Source organism: Oncorhynchus mykiss, chromosome 21 (assembly GCF_057628025.1).
Source record: "Oncorhynchus mykiss isolate SJ-2025 chromosome 21, ASM5762802v1, whole genome shotgun sequence".
Lineage (NCBI taxonomy): Eukaryota > Metazoa > Chordata > Actinopteri > Salmoniformes > Salmonidae > Oncorhynchus > Oncorhynchus mykiss.
Window position 1 is genome coordinate 39,772,056 of NC_143042.1, and position 20,242 is coordinate 39,792,297.

General features: G+C 45.4%; 1 protein-coding gene and 1 non-coding gene across 3 annotated transcripts in view; both read left to right on the top strand.

Annotated features, from left to right (window-relative positions):
- Window positions 1-3,033: 3,033 nt before the first annotated feature.
- Window positions 3,034-3,107, top strand: trnar-ucu (transfer RNA arginine (anticodon UCU)). The gene has a single exon. It is a non-coding gene; the product is annotated as a tRNA-Arg (tRNA).
- A 1,041-nt stretch (window positions 3,108-4,148) lies between these two features.
- kirrel1a (kirre like nephrin family adhesion molecule 1a) overlaps window positions 4,149-20,242 on the top strand; it is a 37,945-nt gene continuing 21,851 nt past the window's right edge. Inside the window, exons 1-2 of one of the 2 annotated variants that reach the window (XM_021577967.3) lie at window positions 4,149-4,645; window positions 19,004-19,153. In XM_021577967.3, the coding sequence (XP_021433642.3) occupies window positions 4,600-4,645; window positions 19,004-19,153 (196 nt within the window). In that variant the 5' untranslated portion in view covers window positions 4,149-4,599. The remainder of the gene's footprint in view (window positions 4,646-19,003; window positions 19,154-20,242) is intronic. The other variant, XM_021577966.3, reaches the window with a different exon arrangement.

Consider the following 20,242-nt stretch of genomic DNA (forward strand, 5'->3'; position numbering starts at 1 on the left):
GCTCTACTACGGGTGAATACTATTCTACTTCCTGCTCCTCCACCACTCAAAGGCCAATACAAGGCTATTTGTGGATGAGTGTTCATATTAAACAAGATAGAAATTGTGAAGAGATTCTTCTGTTGGCAGATTTTTCTGTTGTTATGTGACCCTTAGTTTTATCTGACTTTGTGGCCTGACCAAGAAAAACTTTGGCCTATTTAAAGGCTATAACTATGGCCCAGAGTTTTTCCGGATTAAGTCGTGTGTGAAATATTAAGGACTATAACTGTGACAACAGCTATACAATGTCAGTCCTCTCATTTCTGATGTTTCAGGTACAATGATGAATCATTTGAGTACTGTGAGTAAGGTATCAATATGCAGTGAGCACCTGTATAGCGTCCAGTCAAAGGACAGGATGCCACCTGAAAAAAAGACTTCTGAAAACCACCTTAGTAGTTGGTCCTAAAGACCATAGTAGGAATAGAACTCTGACCAGGAGGACAGTTATGTTTGAACCCTTGGCCTACAATGGTCGCGCCCTGAGGAAATCTAATTAACATAATACAAACGTTTCATGGGCTGCTTCTCAATTCACCGCATACACCGATCTCGCCCTTCCACATCTGCAGTGAATGGTGGCAGATCTAGAGCTCGCCCTTCCACATCTGCAGTGAAAGGTGGCAGATCTAGAGCGGTGTTTGTCAGACAATGAGACATCCCGAAATCCGGTCTTCTCACAAAAATGTACATAGAGTCCAAACAGTTTGGCCTAGCAACTATTACCACTCTATCTTACTACATTTGCACACACTGTATATAGATTTTTCAATTGTATTATTGACTGTACGTTTGTTTATCCCATGTGTTTATCCCATGTGTTATCCCACCATGCTCTGTGTTGTTGTTTGTGTCGCACTGCTTTGCTTTATCTTGGCCAGGTCGCAGTTGTAAATGAGAACTTGTTCTCAACTGGCCTACCTGGTTAAATAAAATTATTGAAAGCTGAGACTCTCACATAAACAATGAGACTCTCACGAACACAAGCCTCACAAGACTCTTCTAAAGGTCCCCAGTACCAGTTTTTAAAAATGATGGAAGTATATATAGAGATAGTTTAGTGCCTGAAAGGGGTGCGTCACTTGAGTGGGTTGAGTCTCTGACGTGATCTTCCTGTCTGGGATGGCGCCCCCTTCGGGTTTGTGCCGTGGGGGAGATCTTTGTGGGCTATACTCTGCCTTGTCTCAGGGTAGTAAGTCGGTGGTTGAAGATATCCCTCTAGTGGTGTGGGGGCTGTACTTTGGCAAAGTGGGTGGGGTTATATCCTGCCTGGTTGGCCCAGTCCGGGGGTATAGTCGGACAGGGCCACAGTGTCTCCCGACCCCTCCTTTCTCAGCCTCCAGTAATTATGCTGCAATAGTTTGTGTCGGTGGGCTAGGGTCAGTCTGTTATATCTGGAGTATTTCTCCTGTCTTATCCGGTGTCCTGTGTGAATTTAAGTATGCCTCTAATTCTCTCTCTCTCTTTCTCTCGTTCTCTTTTTAATTCTCTTCTCTCGGAGGACCTGAGCCCTAGGGTCAGTCTGTAATATCTGGAGTATTTTTCCCGTCTTATCTGGTGTCCTGTGTGAATTTAAGTATGCTCCCTCTAATTCTCTCTTTTTCTTTCTCTTCTCTTGGAGGACTTGATCTCTAGGACCATGCCTCAGGACTACCTGGCCTGATGACTCCTTGCTGTCCCCAGTCCACCTGGTTGTGCAGCTGCTCCAGTTTCAACTGTTCTGCCTGCGACTATGGAACCCTGACCTGTTCACCGGACGTGCTACCTTGTCCCGGACCTGCTGTTTTCGACTCTCTCTCTCTACCGTACCTGCAGTCTCTAACTCTGAATGATTGTCTATGAAAAACCAACTGACATTTACTCCTAAGGTGCTGACCTGTTGCACCCTCTACAACCACTGTGATTATTGTTATTTGACCCTGCTGGTCATCTATGAACGTTTGAACATCTTGGCCATGTACTGTTATAATCTCCACCTGGTACAGCCAGAAGAGGACTGGCCACCCCTCAGAGCCTGGTTCCTCTCTAGGTTTCTTCCTAGGTTCCTGGCTTTCTAGGGAGTTTTTCCTAGCCACCATGCTCTACATCTGCATTGCTTGGTGTTTTGGGTTTTAGGCTGGGTTTCTGTATAGAACTTTGTGACATCAGCTGAAAAGGGCTTTGTAAATCAATTTGATTAATTAAAATAAAATAAAATAACTACATGTAAAACAAAATTATGATAATAATCTTCAGAACAAACTTCCTTGAATTTTTTTGGTTTTACTATCTGTTGTTTACTATCTGTTGTTCCATGTAGTGAATATTTTTTTCAATGCATTTCTATTGGCTGACAGCAGTAAAGCTAAATTCAAATGTTTTCAATCATCATAATCTATCCCGTATGGAACCTTATGAAAAAGGAATGTCCAATGGGGATGTTATGATGCAACCGCGGTGCAATGTAGCTGGGGCTACTTAAGATTCTGGTACAGACGCTGAGTGCTGTCGATGCTGTCTGTCCACTTTCCACCCATCCGTGCATGGTGTGATGGTTGATAAAAATTTGAACAAATTACGCTAAAATAATGAGAAAGTAACAGTAGTTTACAGACCGTTTACTTGATTGAGCGTGTTTTATTCTGTGCGGATTCACCAAAATAATAAAATCCCTCAGTTAGTATACAGAAAAGGAGGATGATGTAACGACGCAAGCTATATCTACTATTCCACACAATTATTTGGCTATTGTCTTTCAAGCTCCTTATTGCACAACGCCTTTTATTAAAGCCTAAATTAAATACATGTTCACCACATCGCCATTTTGGCTCTGGAGAGAAGCTCGAGCGTGCCAATTGCATTGAAGAGACCGCGTACAGCGCCCTCTACCGGCCTTTTTCTTAGAGCCAAAATGTCCAAGAAGAGTGGTCCTGATGCTGCAGGGATGCTGAAAGCGTCGACATAGAAGGATGTGAGTATCTAAACCGTGCCGGAATCATGTTTATTGGCGCAGTCTCTGTGGCGCAATGGAATAGCGCGCTGGACTTCTAATCCAGAGGCTCCGGGTTCGAGTCCCGGCAGAGATGGGTCACCTCTGGGTGCCACATGGCAGACCTGCGGTTTTTTTTATTACAGAAAATGTATGATGTAATTAATAGTGTCCGATAATAAACTGCAGCCACCTTTTCATTCAATGCATCCTTCTAAATGTTCTAAATATAATACTGCACTTCACTACATCTCTACACCACATGATATGTAGGCTATACTTGTATTTATCACATAGCCTAACCATAATAATAATTGATATCAAATAAACAATGATACGTTTAAATATATATATATTTACCTGATAGAATAGCATATTCGACCACTTATTGAGCATTACAATATCAAGGTAATTATAAAACAGAAATTCTTGCTAGACCTTAATTATAACAACAATTCAGGCTAGGCTACTATAGCCAGATTTATTTCACCGCACAAACAATCCATTCCAATATAGTTTTTCTCAAGTAGATCCTCTGAGTAATGGTAGAGAATGAATCACTTATTTAGTAAAAATACATCAATGCCAGTCCAGTGAATAAGCTGGACATGCAATAACGGTCCAACAGCAGAACAATTTAATGATGACAATACCTGGAACCCTAATTATAGTGGCTATATGTTTCAGTGAATACATTTGTGTAACTTAATGTGTTGTTTCTACGAGGTGCATCCGTGTGTAGGCATTTTAATAGTGTTTCCAGTTGTTTGGGAGTAATTATTGAGTCAGTGCACTTGAGGGCGCTCCAACACCGCGTTGTAGCCTAGGCTGATGCAAAGCCGAGAGAGATGGATGTGAGAGCAGCCTACAGCCCACTATACAGGCGCAATGGGGACATTGAAAACTACATGTATGTATAGCCTATGTAGCTGGCTATAATAGGCTATATAGCCTCTACTTCATCATTACTTTGAGAGAAAGGAGGAGACAGACGCTGCCTCTTCTGGGGCAGAACTTGGTTTTGCCATGCAGAATGTTTGCAGAAGGATTTGCTTGCAGAATGATTCAACTTAACCAGCACTCCATTACCATGACATGTCATTAGATCTGTGACCTATTACTCAATCTCTCTTAAATAGACAAACACAGAGATAATGGCAAAAATCCAACAAACATTATGGACGAATTCGTGTAGTTTTTCTCTGGTGACAAAGACATGAACATATAATAGAGGTATCACTACCATCTACTGCGAGATTCAGACTAGAAAGAGGAGGGGTGTGTGCTGTGGTGCTGACGTACGTGAGAGGAGAGAGCGAGAGAGAAAGGACTGCGCCGCTAATGAGAAAACGGACCGTCGCCGAGCACGCAAGAGCAGACAGCAAAAAGGAGAGAGGAGGAAAAAACGGAGAAATGATCTAAACCGTAAAAAAGAGAGTAGAAAGGGGAGGTGGATAACGACGAAAATCGTCACATATATTCACTGGAAGGATTACAATTGCCCGATAGTGGTGAATAAAATCCAACGGGGTTTTTTGATGCTGTCCTCACGGAGAATTGAGCTAACGGGCTTGCTGGTCTTCTGAACGATGCATAGGCTTCTGCTCCTGAGTTTGGCGTTGAGTTTTCACCGTGGTAAGATAAGGGTTACCTTCCCTAATAAACGAGACACTGTTTCATGTTGTCGAACAATACCGAGGCTTGTTAAACTTGATGAGAGGGAAAGTTGCTCTAGATTCGTTTCAGTTATGTGCTTGTGTGTGTGCGCGCGCGTGTGTGTGTATGTGAGAGAGCGATAGAAGTAGATGCTCCTCTTTTCTGCGTATATGGCCTCGAGTTTGTCATATGCGGGGCAGTGTGAATGGTAGGCTATTCCACAGTGTGTGTGTGTCTAACATGATCATGGCCTGATTGGTGCGAAAATCTAGTATCTACCATATGACCTTAGTCCTGTGCATACAGTAGCCTATTGCCTTTTTCAAAAATGATGTTAGGCAGAAATGACGTGATTCGAATGACAGTGCGCGTCTAAGATTATTGACCAAAGGTGCTTGATATTGTAATTTGGGAACGGCTTGTGTCAATCATTCAAACGTTGCTTGCCATTTTTTTATTGGTGCCTGAGATATAATTGTAGCCTAATAACACACACGCACACATACACACACACTAAGGCCATTGTAGACGGTCTCCAGCTTGCCATGCGTAGCTGCCGCTGTATCCTGCTCTGCTCGTGCGCGCGACACAAAGATTGGAATGGATACTTTTTTTCGCCATGTATTTCATTTCGAATCGAGGTATGGCCACCATAGCTTCACGTATAATACCCCTAATGTCATCTAGATGACATATCTTTAATATATGTGCATTGACAGGTATAACAGCTATTGTTATAACGTAGTTGCTAGGAGACATGTGCTCAAGGTGGACGTGATTTCTTAGACTACCTGTTCGATTACAGCATCTTCCTTGTGCTCGCGCACGGCACAAGGCAACCCTCCCTTTTCATTGTCTACCTTGTTGTGCGTGACAGTCAGAGAGTGCGTGTACTGTGAATGTGCGGGCACGCGCAGGTACTGACCAGCCTAGCACTTTATCGTAGGTAAGGGGCGTGTTTGAAAGGTCTATATAGGATGATGTCATCCATGTAGCCTGTGTCTCTTTTTAGATCACTATAGGCTAGCGCAACTCTTTTGTCCTTCACTCAACATCCATACACAATATTAGTATACTAGTATAACTATACACGGAATGCTAAATGTTAGTATTGTATCACCTTTTCACTGCCTAATCCTGTAAAACAACTGACAGGTGGCCTATAGTGTGGCAGCTATAAACAGTAATCGTTATGAATGGTCATTACACACTACAAAACATACTAATACATCTTATTCACATGGATCGAAGCTGAAGCATGCATGCATGCACTCACTCACTCACTCACTCACTCACTCACTCACTCACTCACTCACTCACTCACTCACACACACACACACACACACACACACACACACACACACACACACTAAATACAATGTAACCCCTTCAACCCAAATCAACATGCAAATTCTTGATGTTTTTCTGCAGGGAGCCCTCCTCGGCTCCCTGACAGCAGTTTTCTCTCTCATAAATCCATCAGTGCACATGAGTGGTTCTGCTACAAGCCACACACACACACATACACACACACACACACACACACACACACACACACGTGTTAGTTACGTGGCTGTAAACTATGTGTCACACACTGGGCTCATTATGGCAACGGTACAATGTCACAATTTTATCATTCATGTGTAGGCTATACTCTTCCAACTGCCTGTCCAAAACACTGCTCTCAAAACACTTGAAGATCAAAACTATTCTACAATTCTAGTTTTCTTAACAGGCATTTCATATGGTATGAAATGTAAATGTATGTCCTGCAAAGACTCTTTATAATCCATGAAATTGCAATTGTTGTTAGTAGCCTACACCTGGTCATTTTGTGACACTGCAACTTGGTGTTGCTAATGTACCTACCTAGACTGCTATAACAAAGGCCTCAGTGCAGGTGCAACATTTGTCAGCCTCTGTCCTTAATGAACAATGTCACATCTACTTCATGTATACACTAGACTGGCATTGTTTTGTCGTTTCTGAATTTAAGTATCACCAACCGCCGTCCACACATAGGAAACAGAGACGATATACCATATTGAATGGATAAGATAGTAAAGGTGAATATGGATGATACGGCCTGAAAGGGAATGATGAGGTTATGTACCCCAATTCATTGGATAGGTGGAGGGAGGATGAGGTCATGATTAACGTTTTGCAGAAAATGGGTGTATCAGAAACAAGGGAGGGTTTTGTCAGACACACACACACACATCCATATATTCACACACACACACACACACACACACACACACACACACACACACACACACACACACACACACACACACACACTACCGACCAAACAACCCAACCCAGTCTCATGAGCTACATATTCTGTTTCAATGTTTTTTTGTGTAAATATTGCTAAAAGAAACATTGAAATGGAACATGTAGCTCATGAGACTGTGTAGTTTAAGTCACGTGTGGGTCTATTCATAATGTGGATGTAACAATGAGATATACTCACAATTCCATAATGTAATCAAGCAATAGTTTGCATTTTCTTCACATTAGTTATGGCTATGCTACAGTGTGACGTTCAATGTCAACACAATGTGAATTGACGCTTTAAAACTAATTTTGACACATAATGTAATGAACACGAGGGGAGACAGAGAGCTGGATTCAAGCGCAGGGCGCAGCAGGTGCTTATTGCAAAGGACCACAGGAGGAGGCAGGTAGCTGGGTCCAGGGGCAGGCAGAAGGTCATACACAGGGGGTCAAAAAGGGCAACAGTACAGGCAGGGCAAAGGCTAGTAACGTAGTCCGGGAGATCAGGCAATAGGTAGGTAACGGGAAATCCGATAGGCTAAAGTACAGGCAGGGAATAGGCAAAAGGCATCATTAGTGATGGGATGCAAAGAACTGAACTAAATAGTGTGTGATAATGACCTCCAGGTGTGTGAACAGGTGTTTAGAATTCAGGTGATTAGGATCTGGAGAGTGAGCTGCGTTCAGGGGATTTATGTGTTTGAGGGTGTTTGAGGGTGTGAGTTGGAAGCAGACATACTACTACATAGTAGTAGGGCTGTCCTATTGTTTATTGTAAAGGTACAAAAACAGACAATGAAACTTGCTAGAAAACTACAAATTAGATTACGCCTATTGAGGCTCATTGTTTATCATGTATAGTATACTCATCTATAAAATAATCTAAATTTATGTGTGTAATAAATGAAACATATTAAATTATAGCATTATGTAGCAAGCCGTCCGGGCCAATAGCAGTAGATGTTAAAGACCCTACTAAAGCTGTTTGACTGGCCTAACCAATGGAGTTTTTAAAACCACAAAGCGAGAGAGAAAGGGACAGAGAGAGGGAGAGAAAGAGGGTCGAGAGAAAGCGAGAGAGAGAGAGAAAGAGAGAGAGGAATAGAAGAGAGAAAGAGACACATCTGACTGAGCCTCTTTGCCATGTTTTCTAACTGTGTGTGTCTACGTTTTGCAGAGAGACAATTTGGGGGTCGGGGGAGGGGTGGTAAAAAGTTGTGTTCTGGTGTGGCGATAGTGGGGAGGGTGGTCAAGACCGATTAGAGTTTTTATTCGGAGGGTGGTTGTAGTGGGGGATGAAAAGAAAGAAAGCGGGGGGGAGAGAGAGAGAGAGAGAGAGAGAGAGAGAAAGAGAGAGAGAGAGAGAGAGAGAGAGAAAGGCAGGAATAGGGAGGGAGAGGGAGGGGTTGGGGGCCAGGGGGAGAGAAAGGGACAATTACTCAAGCCTGACTGGCTGCTCTGTAGGGACAGTTGGCCACACACACACACACACACACACACACACACACACACACACACACACACACACACACACACACACACACACACACACACACACACACACACACACACACACACACACACACACACCTCATTGACATAGAATATGGAAGAGAGAGTTCAAAGTGCTACTCTCAAATCAGAATTCTTTAACCCACATCTGAGGCCTCTCTCTCCTTCCCTGAGCTCTGGGCCTTAGAAGATGCCTCTGCACATGCCTTGGCTTAGACTAGAATTAATTGGCATTAATCACTGTTGAAACTTCTCTTCTTCTCCCTCTTTTTTCAGTTTTATTTTTTACCCTCCCTCAGTTTTTCTCTTTCCCTTCTCTCTGTCCTTCCATTTATCCTCCTTTTTTTCTGCTAGCTAAGCTCAATTCTCCCCCCTCTCTCTCTCTAATAAGTTCCAGATGTGGTTATTGCATTCCTTTAGTCAGTGGAAAGGAGAGGAGAAAAAAGGAGAGGGGGAGGGGTCAGAAGAAGAAGCACATGAATTAAAAGAGCACATGATGAAGGAAGAGTACAGCCACCCTGTACACACACACACAGACCTGCAACCACATACATACACACACACACACACACACACACACACACACGAGATGGGATTCACTGCTGTCGTTGGGCTGTGTTTTTCTCCCTCAAAAGTTTTGGGACATTCCCCCTCCCCCTCTTCGCCCACTGTCCCCTTCTCCTCCACCATCCTTCCCTCCATCCCCTATCCCTCTATTCCACCCTCCTCCCCCTGTAGGAATGTGGCCGCCGGGTGATGATGTCATTTGATTTCTCGTTCTCGGAGTTTCTCCTCGAGAAGGGTAGGGAGATTTGTGTCGCTCCATCCGTCTCTCTCTCTCTCTACGATAACAACATTACAGCTAGCCATCTAACTAATAAACCTACAGTTATGGGCCTGGTCTACACTGCTAGCCATACAGCCATTTAGCCTGCAGTAAAAATGGGAACATATTTAGTTAACGGTTCAACTGTTGTTGTTTTTATTACCCTAATCGTTTTTTAAAAAAAATGTTGGTTGGAAGGATATGGCTACATGCAGCTCATTCACATCAATTCCATAGGAGAGAGTTGTGTAAGTTGAGCCCTTTTTATTTTACATTCAGCATTACTCCGTCAAGGGAAACACAGTATTCTTTCTAACAAAGACATCTACATATATTTCAGGATGTTGTGTGTCCCTGTAAATAATCCGTATTCACGTGAACATTGGTCTCTTGGTACGCTGAGCCGCCGGTAAATTAACCGGCCAACGATTTGTTTTCCTGTAATGAATGAAATATTACCACCACCTTTTTAAAACCATGTTTATCTTTACTTCCCAAACACAGTTCAACACAGTCACAGTCGCTTATTTGGAAATCACTCTGGTGAATTATCGATTCATAACGATATTGATTTTGCTAGCTAATTCAGAGTACGAAACAAAATATCCCTTGACCGAGGACCTATGTTACCACAAAACTCCACTTTGATAATTCTGTATAGCGTAGCCCTTGATCAGGGTTCGAAGCGGCCTGACATTGTTAGTCCTTGGTGGTCACCCTTGGTTACCCTTCAAGTATTCTTTGTCGTTCATTTGCATGCTCGTTTCAGAAAGGACGGGCTGGGTTATCTTGAAGAGAGGAGTTGTGAAAAGCCCAGCGTATTCATGTCATCTCATAACGTGTCAGACACTTTGACCAGGAATTATCATATCACCCTGCACTGCTCCAAGGGGTTGTCATGGCCACTGTGTGTCTATCATTGTGTCAGTGGTCCTCACTGGCTGTAGCCATGGTAACGACGTCTGTAAAGGTGGTTCAATACAAATAAAGCACTTGAGATGTGAAATATGGGAGATTAGCCCGGGAGAAGAGGGACAAAGAGAAAACGACACATACACACAGAGCGACAAACGGACAGACAGACAGAGAGAGAGAGAGAGAGACAGAGACAGAGAGAGAGAGAGAGAGCGTAGAAATTATTCTCTTCCCTTCATTTCCAAATAAATATGTTTCTATAGCAACCCTTTTACCAGGGGCTTTAATGACAGAGGGAGTGAGAAATAAAGAGCGGGAACAAGGAAAATAAATAAGAGAGGAGAGGTGGAGAGGTGGAGACGGAACATGTAAAGAGATAGGGGTGGAGCAATGGGAGGGAGGGCATGATTATTTCTGAGTATGTGCCACGGACAGACAAAGGAAAGAAAGGAATGGAACCGGGGGGGGGGTACATGGTGACAAAGAGACAGGGAGGGAAGGAACCGGGGGTACATGGTGACAAAGAGACAGGGAGGGAAGGAACCGGGGGTACATGGTGACAAAGGGACAGGGAAAGAGAGGGAAGGAACCGGGGGTACATGGTGACAAAGAGAAAGAGAGGGAAGGAACCGGGGGTACATGGTGACAAAGAGAAAGAGAGGGAAGGAACCGGGGGTACATGGTGACAAAGGGACAGGGAAAGAGAGGGAAGGAACCGGGGGTACATGGTGACAAAGGGACAGGGAAAGAGAGGGAAGGAACCGGGGGTACAGGTTGACAAAGAGAAAGCGAGGGAAGGAACCGGGGGTACATGGTGACAAAGAGAAAGAGAGGGAAGGAACCGGGGGTACATGGTGACAAAGGGACAGGGAAAGAGAGGGAAGGAACCGGGGGTACATGGTGACAAAGAGAAAGAGAGGGAAGGAACCGGGGGTACATGGTGACAAAGAGAAAGAGAGGGAAGGAACCGGGGGTACATGGTGACAAAGAGAAAGAGAAAGAGAGGGAAGGAACCGGGGGTACATGGTGACAAAGCGAAAGAGAAAGAGAGGGAAGGATCCGGGGGTACATGGTGACAAAGGGACAGGGAAAGAGAGGGAAGGAACCGGGGGTACATGGTGACAAAGGGACAGGGAAAGAGAGGGAAGGAACCGGGGATACATGGTGACAAAGAGAAAGAGAGGGAAGGAACCGGGGGTACATGGTGACAAAGGGACAGGGAAAGAGAGGGAAGGAACCGGGGGTACATGGTGACAAAGAGAAAGAGAGGGAAGGAACCGGGGGTACATGGTGACAAAGAGAAAGAGAGGGAAGGAACCGGGGGTACATGGTGACAAAGGGACAGGGAAAGAGAGGGAAGGAACCGGGGGTACATGGTGACAAAAAGAAAGAGAGGGAAGGAACCGGGGGTACATGGTGACAAAGAGAAAGAGAGGGAAGGAACCGGGGGTACATGGTGACAAAGGGACAGGGAAAGAGAGGGAAGGAACCGGGGGTACATGGTGACAAAGGGACAGGGAAAGAGAGGGAAGGAACCGGGGGTACATAGTGACAAAGGGACAGGGAAAGAGAGGGAAGGAACCGGGGGTACATGGTGACAAAGAGAAAGAGAGGGAAGGAACCGGGGTACATGGTGACAAAGAGAAAGAGAAGGAACCGGGGGTACATGGTGACAAAGAGAAAGAGAGAGGGAAGGAACCGGGGTACATGGTGACAAAGAGAAAGAGAGAGGGAAGGAACCGGGGGTACATGGTGACAAAGAGAAAGAGAGAGGGAAGGAACCGGGGGTACATGGTGACAAAGAGAAAGAGAGGGAAGGAACCGGGGGTACATGGTGACAAAGAGAAAGAGAGGGAAGGAACCGGGGGTACATGGTGACAAAGAGAAAGAGAAAGAGAGGGAAGGAACCGGGGGTACATGGTGACAAAGTGAAAGAGAGGGAAGGAACCGGGGGTACATGGTGACAAAGAGAAAGAGAGGGAAGGAACCGGGTGTACATGGTGACAAAGAGAAAGAGAAAGAGAGGGAAGGAACCGGGGGTACATGGTGACAAAGGGACAGGGAAAGAGAGGGAAGGAACCGGGGGTACATGGTGACAAAGAGAAAGAGAGGGAAGGAACCGGGTGTACATGGTGACAAAGAGAAAGAGAAAGAGAAAGAGAGGGAAGGAACCGGGGGTACATGGTGACAAAGAGAAAGAGAGGGAAGGAACCGGGGGTACATGGTGACAAAGAGAAAGAGAAAGAGAGGGAAGGAACCTGGGGTACATGGTGACAAAGAGAAAGAGAGGGAAGGAACCGGGGGTACATGGTGACAAAGAGAAAGAGAGGGAAGGAACCGGGGGTACATGGTGACAAAGAGAAAGAGAGGGAAGGAACCGGGGGTACATGGTGACAAAGAGAAAGAGAAAGAGAGGGAAGGAACCGGGGGTACATGGTGACAAAGTGAAAGAGAGGGAAGGAACCGGGGGTACATGGTGACAAAGAGAAAGAGAGGGAAGGAACCGGGGGTACATGGTGACAAAGAGAAAGAGAAAGAGAGGGAAGGAACCGGGGGTACATGGTGACAAAGAGAAAGAGAGGGAAGGAACCGGGGGTACATGGTGACAAAGAGAAAGAGAGGGAAGGAACCGGGGGTACATGGTGACAAAGAGAAAGAGAGGGAAGGAACCGGGTGTACATGGTGACAAAGAGAAAGAGAAAGAGAGGGAAGGAACCGGGGGTACATGGTGACAAAGGGACAGGGAAAGAGAGGGAAGGAACCGGGGGTACATGGTGACAAAGAGAAAGAGAGGGAAGGAACCGGGTGTACATGGTGACAAAGAGAAAGAGAAAGAGAAAGAGAGGGAAGGAACCGGGGGTACATGGTGACAAAGAGAAAGAGAGGGAAGGAACCGGGGGTACATGGTGACAAAGAGAAAGAGAAAGAGAGGGAAGGAACCGGGGGTACATGGTGACAAAGAGAAAGAGAAAGAGAAAGCGAGGGAAGGAACCGGGGGTACATGGTGACAAAGAGAAAGAGAGGGAAGGAACCGGGGGTACATGGTGACAAAGAGAAAGAGAAAGAGGGAAGGAACCGGGGGTACATGGTGACAAAGGGACAGGGAAAGAGAGGGGTCTAGGAGTATTGTCAAAGGGAGGATAGAGAGGGAAGATGACAGAGCAGGGGAAAAATGGGCACAATGCACCAGACAAAGAAAGGAGTCTCCCCTCTTTTTCTTCCACCTTTTCTTCCCCCTGTTCCTTCTCCACCTCTAGCCAGTCACCTTCATTTGTTGACTGACATGATGGCAACATGGTCCCTTTTTCTCTCCCTCTACCTTTATGCCATGTAACAGTATTGCCATGGTGAGTTAGGTTATACCCAGTCTAGTCTACCATGCCGCCATGCGGTTATTGTCAGTTAGACTCAGGTGGTGTCGGGCAGCAACAGTGGCACTCCTGACTTTGTCATTGGGCCCTTACCCGTAAACCGATCCTCATCATCATCCTCATCGTCATCACAGTTTTGTCATCCGTCCATCTCCTTGTTTTGCCATTTTGGTATTTCAGATATTTAGGTATCACCAACCGCCATCCACACATAGGAAACAGAGACGATATACCATATTGAATGGATAAGATAGTAAAGGTGAATATGGATGATATGGCCTGAAAGGGAATAGAGACAGCGGTGCGCTGGACAATTAATTGGATAGGTGGAGGGAGGATGAGGTCATGATTAACGTTTTGCAGAAAATGGTTGTATCAGAAACAAGGGAGGTTTTCGACAGACACACACACACACACACCCTCATGCATGCACACACACATACACAAAAACACTTTTTTGGGGGGCAGTTACTTTAGACGTCAGCTGTTGCCATGGTGACGCAAGTCTGTGATCCAACGACAGAGCAGGATTGGCTAAACTGGAGAGAGGAAGAGGGGCAGAGGGACTGAGAGGGAGAGAGGGACTGGGAGGGAGAGCGGGACTGAGAGTGAGAGAGGGATTGAGAGGGAGAGCGGGACTGAGAGGGAGAGCGGGACTGAGAGGGAGAGAGGGACTGAGAGGGAGAGCGGGACTGAGAGGGAGAGCGGGACTGAGAGGGAGAGAGGGAGAGCGGGACTGAGAGGGAGAGAGGGACTGGGAGGGAGAGAGGGACTGAGAGGGAGAGAGGGACTGAGAGGGACTGAGAGGGAGAGCGGGACTGAGAGGGAGAGCGGGACTGAGAGGGAGAGAGGGAGGAATACAGGGATAGATAGGCAGATAGAGATCATTAGATTGATTGACAGATCCATACAAATGTGATTTTATCAAACGTTATTGCTTGAACAGGATTAATAGCATGCACTTAATTCATTCAGGCACATCAGACAAAGCCCTGACGTCATGGCATCATGTTGTAGCCTTTTGTTTGCTTGGGAGACAGGAAAACGTTGAAATCAAAAATGGATTTTTAGGTTGATCGCGTACGCGTGGGGAGATAGGTAGGGGCAGAACATCCTGTCTAGGAATTAAAGGCGCATGTATTCTGTCTTGATGGCGTTCTTATTAGCACGGGGGCTGGGATTAGGCCTATTGTGATAGAAGACAAAGCACCACATTTCACACAGAGCGAAAGCAAATCTGTAACATGTTATGTTGTTGTTAAGATTATGGGATTGTGAGACACAAAAGGTGTTGATTGTAGGTCTCTGTGACTGTGTGGTCAGGCTTCGGTATGTCAAGTGTGGCTATGTTGACAACAGGGCTTGCTTTACCTCAGTGTCTGTGTGGATAGAGTTTGGTGACCGCGATGTCTCTATCCGGCCACATCGTCACCAGCCAATGTGGTCAATGTTTGGTTTGACCGTGTGTGTGTTGATGGGTGTGTCCTATTTCTATGTGGTCACCGGTCAGGGTTTGACTGTGTGTGTGTGTGTCTGGGAAGACATGGTGTATGATGTTGTCATATGTCTGTGTGGCAAAGGTTTAGTCATGTATGTATGTGCGCGTGTGTGCGTTTGTGCGTGTGTGTGTTCATGCGTGCATCTTTGTGTGTGTGTTTCATTAGGGCTCTGTGTGTGTGTGTATGTGTGTGTGTGTGCTCGCGCGCGCACACGGTCAGGGTACTTTGTGACCATGTCTTTGTGCGGTCAGGGTACTCGGAGTCTCTCGATGGCATCTGGGGATCACTGACTCAAGGAAATCAGGACACTCTAAATTTGTCACTGCAGCATAACCCACATAATAAAAGAATACCTTCCTCTCTCTCTCTATCTCTCTCCCTCTCTCTCCTCTCTCTCTCTCTCCCCTCTCTCTCTCTCTCTCTCTCTATCTCTCTCCTCTCTCTCTCTCTCTCTCTCTCTCTCTCTCTCTTCTGTCTTTTCTTTCTTCCCTTCTGCCTCTCTCTCTACTCTCTTTGTATAGCTTTTTCACGTGTTCTCTCCTGCTCAGACACTCACATATTGAAGAATGATATGAGCAAGTAGTATGGAAATACACAGAGAAGAGGCCAACAAAAATACCATACAGATTTGGGCGAGGATCTGTATTTTTTTGTGTACCCCTAATGTAAGCATTACCTGGGAAGCTTCTGAGTGCTCTCCTTGTCAAGCTATTGAAATAGCCTGACATCCCTGTTGTCTCAGTGTGTAGTCTGCATTCCCACTGTGGATCTTGTTTGTGGTTTTAAATGACCGTGAAGAGAATACCTTGTCCAGTGGTGTTTTAGGTAGCGGGAGTGATGCCTTGCCTGCTCTGATGCTGTTTAGTCCTTAGTTGTTGTTGGAGCATAGCATTACGGCCTCATCTCAGTGGTCAGAGGAGGCTAACAGATTAGATAGCGTATCTAGCGAGCTACGTTGATTTAATCTGACTGGGTAGGAGTCCTAATTTAGAAGTTTTCATGGTTATCGCACAGTTTATATTTGGACTAATGGTGGATCACGTTGATATTGTCACTTTGGGAGCGGTCTTTTCTTTAACGTGGTGTGCCACAAGGCTCAATTCTAGGACCACTGATCTTTTTTATTTTCTGTGATTGACTTGTAGTAGGCCTATGTTAGATCTACAAATGCAGATAATATCTATCTACATGATGTTTTACTCTCTCTTTGGAAAAATGTACGTTCTGTTTCTGTCTGAAGGCTTTTTTTATTTTTATTCTGACATTATTTATACATGGCTGTGTTTTTCATGATATCAGGCATATTGTAGGCTACCTCCTTAAATCACACAAATTCAATCAGGTTGGGGGGGTTATGGTAAAAAAGAGCGATATGGAGGGAGTTAGAGAGAGAGACTTTGGGTCATGGGGGGGGTGAGCAGGCATATGCCAGTTGTTAAGAAAGTGAGAGAGATGGGGACCTACAGAGGAACGCTGGAGGGTTCAGAGAGAGAGAGAGGGAGGAGAAGTAAGAGAGAGAGGGAACGGGGGGAGAGAGAGAGCGAGCGAGCGAGAGAAATAGCCAAGCTAGAGGGCTGATATTTAATATGATAAATGGGTTGTGACAGCGTGGCTCTAAACCCCCTCCAACCACTAGAGAAGGAGGACGACCACGGAAATAGAAAACAATATGGCCTGGCCTACCGAGTGGCGCAGCATCCTAATAAGCACTGCATCGCAGACCCAGGTTCACTACAGACCCAGGTTCGATCCTAGGCTGTGTCACAACCGGCCATGACCACGAGTCCCATAGGGCGGCGCACATTTGTTAGGCGCCCAGCGTTAGGTGAGGGTTTGGCCGGGAGGGGCTTTACTTGGCTCATCGCGACTCCTTGTGGCGGGCCGGGCACCTTCAGGCTGACTTCGGTTGTCAGTTGAACAGTTTCCTCCGACACATTGGGTTAAGTGGGCAGGTGTTTAAGAGCGCGGTTTAGCGGGTCATGTTTCGGGTGACGCATGACTCGACCTTCGCCTCTCCCGAGCCCTTTGGGGAGTTGCAGTGATGAGACAAGATCGTAATTGGATTGCATTTGGATATCACAAAATTGGGGAGAAAAAGGTGGTCAAATACAAAAAAATGTAATTAAATTGAAAGCAGTATGGGAAAAGAACATATTCAGAGAAAGAGAGAGAGAGAGAGTGAGAGGGTGAGAAGGGGAGAGAAACAACACCAAAAAGTGAGACAGAAGTGGGACCTTCATTATTTCATTGTTTATGAGGAAAGCGGTATGAAGAAATGACATGTACAACATATGTATACATTTATAACAGCTATCCACATTCAGAGAGAGAGAGAGAGAGAAACAACACAAATAAATGGGAGAAATGCGACTTTGATTGCCATTCTTTCATTGTTTACGAGGACATGTAGCAACAACATTATAGTGCAGACAAGAGAAAGAAAACAACACAACCGCAATCCAACTTGGATTCTCTCATCGTTTAACGGCCTTCGTCTTGATGAGCGCCGTATTTACTGTGTGTTGTGTACTGTGGAATAAAACCTTTTTCATATTGGACAAGCAGTCACAACACTTCCTCAGATGACTACGGCACGGTTTTATACTGCAGAAAGAACTGTGGTGGCTCTCAACCGAGAGCTGGAACAGCCCTGTAGAGTAGAGACAATGACATGTACTGTAGTTAGACGCGAGATAGAGAGAGAGATGGAAGAGAAGAGAAAGAGAGAGAGAGAGAGAGACAAAGATAGAAAGAGGTTTAAGAAAAGGGAAGCTCTCTTCTCCTCCCTTCTCTCTTCCCCCTCTCTTCCCCCTCTCTTCTCCTCTCTTTCCCCTCTCTTTCCCCTCTCCTCTCTTTCTCCTCTCTTTCTCCTCTCTTTCCCCCTCTCTTCTCATCTCTTTCCCCTCTCTTCTCCTCTCTTTCCCCTCTCCTCCCTTCCCCTCTCTTTCCCCTCTCCTCTCTTTCCCCCTCTCTTCTCCTCTCTTTCCCCTCTCCTCTCTTCTCCTCTCTTTCTCCTCTCTTTCCCCCTCTCTTTCCCTCTCTTCTCCTCCCTTCTCCTCTCTTTCCCCTCTCTTTCCCCTCTCTTCTCCTCCCTTCTCATCTCTTTCCCCTCTCTTCTCCTCCTTTCTCCTCTCTTTCCCCTCTTTTTTGCCTCTCTTCTCCTCTCTTTCCCCTCTCTTTCCCCTCTCTTCTCTTCTCTTTCCCCTCTCTTCTCCTCTCTTTCCCCTCTCTTTCCCCTCTCTTTCCCCTCTCTTCTCTTCTCTTTCCTCTCTCTTCTCATCTCTTTCCCCTCTCTTCCCTTCCCCTCTCTTTCCCCTCTCCTCTCTTTCCCCTCTCGTCTCCTCTCTTTCCCCTCTCCTCTCTTCTCCTCTCTTTCCCCTCTCTTCTCCTCTCTTTCCCCTCTCCTCCCTTCCCCTCTCTTTCCCCTCTCTTTCACCTCTCCCTCCATTGTTCAATTATTTTTTCACTTTCCCTCAATCCCTTTCCATCTTTCTTTATCTTAATGCACTCCCTCTACATCTCCAACTTGTTATCTCTGTCTTCTGTTGAAGGAAAAAGAGAGACGATATCAAACACACCATCTGAAATTGTAGATCATTGTAGATTAAGAAGAATTTAGCTTGTAGGCTGTCTCATATTACCACAAAAACTCCAATGAGTGAAATGCTCCTCTTTGGCTTCTACAGTTTATTTATTAATTCTCAGTTTGTGTATAATGACGCTGTATGTATATACTGTAACAACAACACAGCTGTGTATGTAACATAAACACATGATGTTTGTAACCATGTTTATGCACTCTTCTCTTTTTTCTCTCTCTTCCTCTCTCTCTCTCTCTCTCTCTCTCTCTCTCTATCTCTCTCTCTCTCTCTCTCTCTCTCTCTCTCCCCATCTCTCTCCCTCTCTCTCCCCCTCCCTCCTTCTCCTACCCCAGTGTGGACAGCGCGTTTCTCCCAGGAGCCAGCGGACCAGTCGGTTGTGCGGGGCCAGAGGGTGATTCTGTCCTGTGTTGTGTTTAACTACTCAGGCATTGTGCAGTGGACCAAGGATGGACTGGCCCTGGGCATCGGAGAGGACCTCAGGGGTGAGACTAGTACAACTCTAACACCTCCCAAGTCAAAACAACACCCGAAACCCAACACCCGAAACCCAGTCTAGTTGCCTTCCTGAAAAAGCCTCTATTTTTGTCTCTCTGTGTCTGTCTCTCTGTGTCTGTTTCCCTGTGTCTGTCTCTTTGTGTCTGTTTCACTGTGTCTGTCTCTCTGTGTCTGTTTCTCTGTCTGTCTCTTTGTGTCTGTCTCTCTGTGTTTTTCTCTCTGTGTCTGTCTCTCTGTGTCTGTGTCTTTCGGTCGCTCTATGTCTTTCAATCTCAGGCTCTCAATTCAATTCCAAGGGCTTTATTGGCATCAGAAACATATGTACAGTGTTGTAACGATGTGCAAATAGTTCAAGTACAAAAGGGAAAACAAATAAATATAAATATGGGTTGTATTTACAATGGTGTTTGTTCTTCACTGGTTGCCCTTTTCTTGTGGCAACAGGTCACAAATATTGCTGCTGTGATGGCACACTGTGGTATTTCACCCAATATATATGGGAGTTTATCAAAAGTGGATTTGTTTTTGAATTCTTTGTGGGTCTGTGTAATCTGAGGGAAATATGTGTCTCTAATATGGTCATACATTTGGCAGGAGGTTAGGAAGTGCAGCTCAGTTTCCACCTCATTTTGTGGGCAGTGTGCACATAGCCTGTCTTCTCTTGAGAGCCAGGTCTGCCTATGGTGGCCTTTCTCAATAGCAAGGCTATGCTCACTGAGTCTGTACATAGTCAAAGCTTTCCTTAATTTTGGGACAGTCACAGTGGTCAGGTATTCTGACACTGTGTACTCTCTGTTTAGGGCCAAATAGCATTCCAGTTTGCTCAGTTTTTTGGTTAATTCTTTCCAATGTGTCATGTAATCATCTTTTTGTTTTCTGGTGATTTGGTTGGGTCTAATCGTGTTGCTGTCCTGGGGCTCTGTGGGGTCTGTTTGTGTTTGTGAACAGAGCCACAGGACCAGCTTGCTTAGGGTTCATCTCTTAGGTTTATCTCTATGTATGTGATGACTTTGTTATGGAAGGTTTTGGAATCTCTTCCTTTTTGGTGGTTGTAGAAGTCAATGACTCTTTTCTGG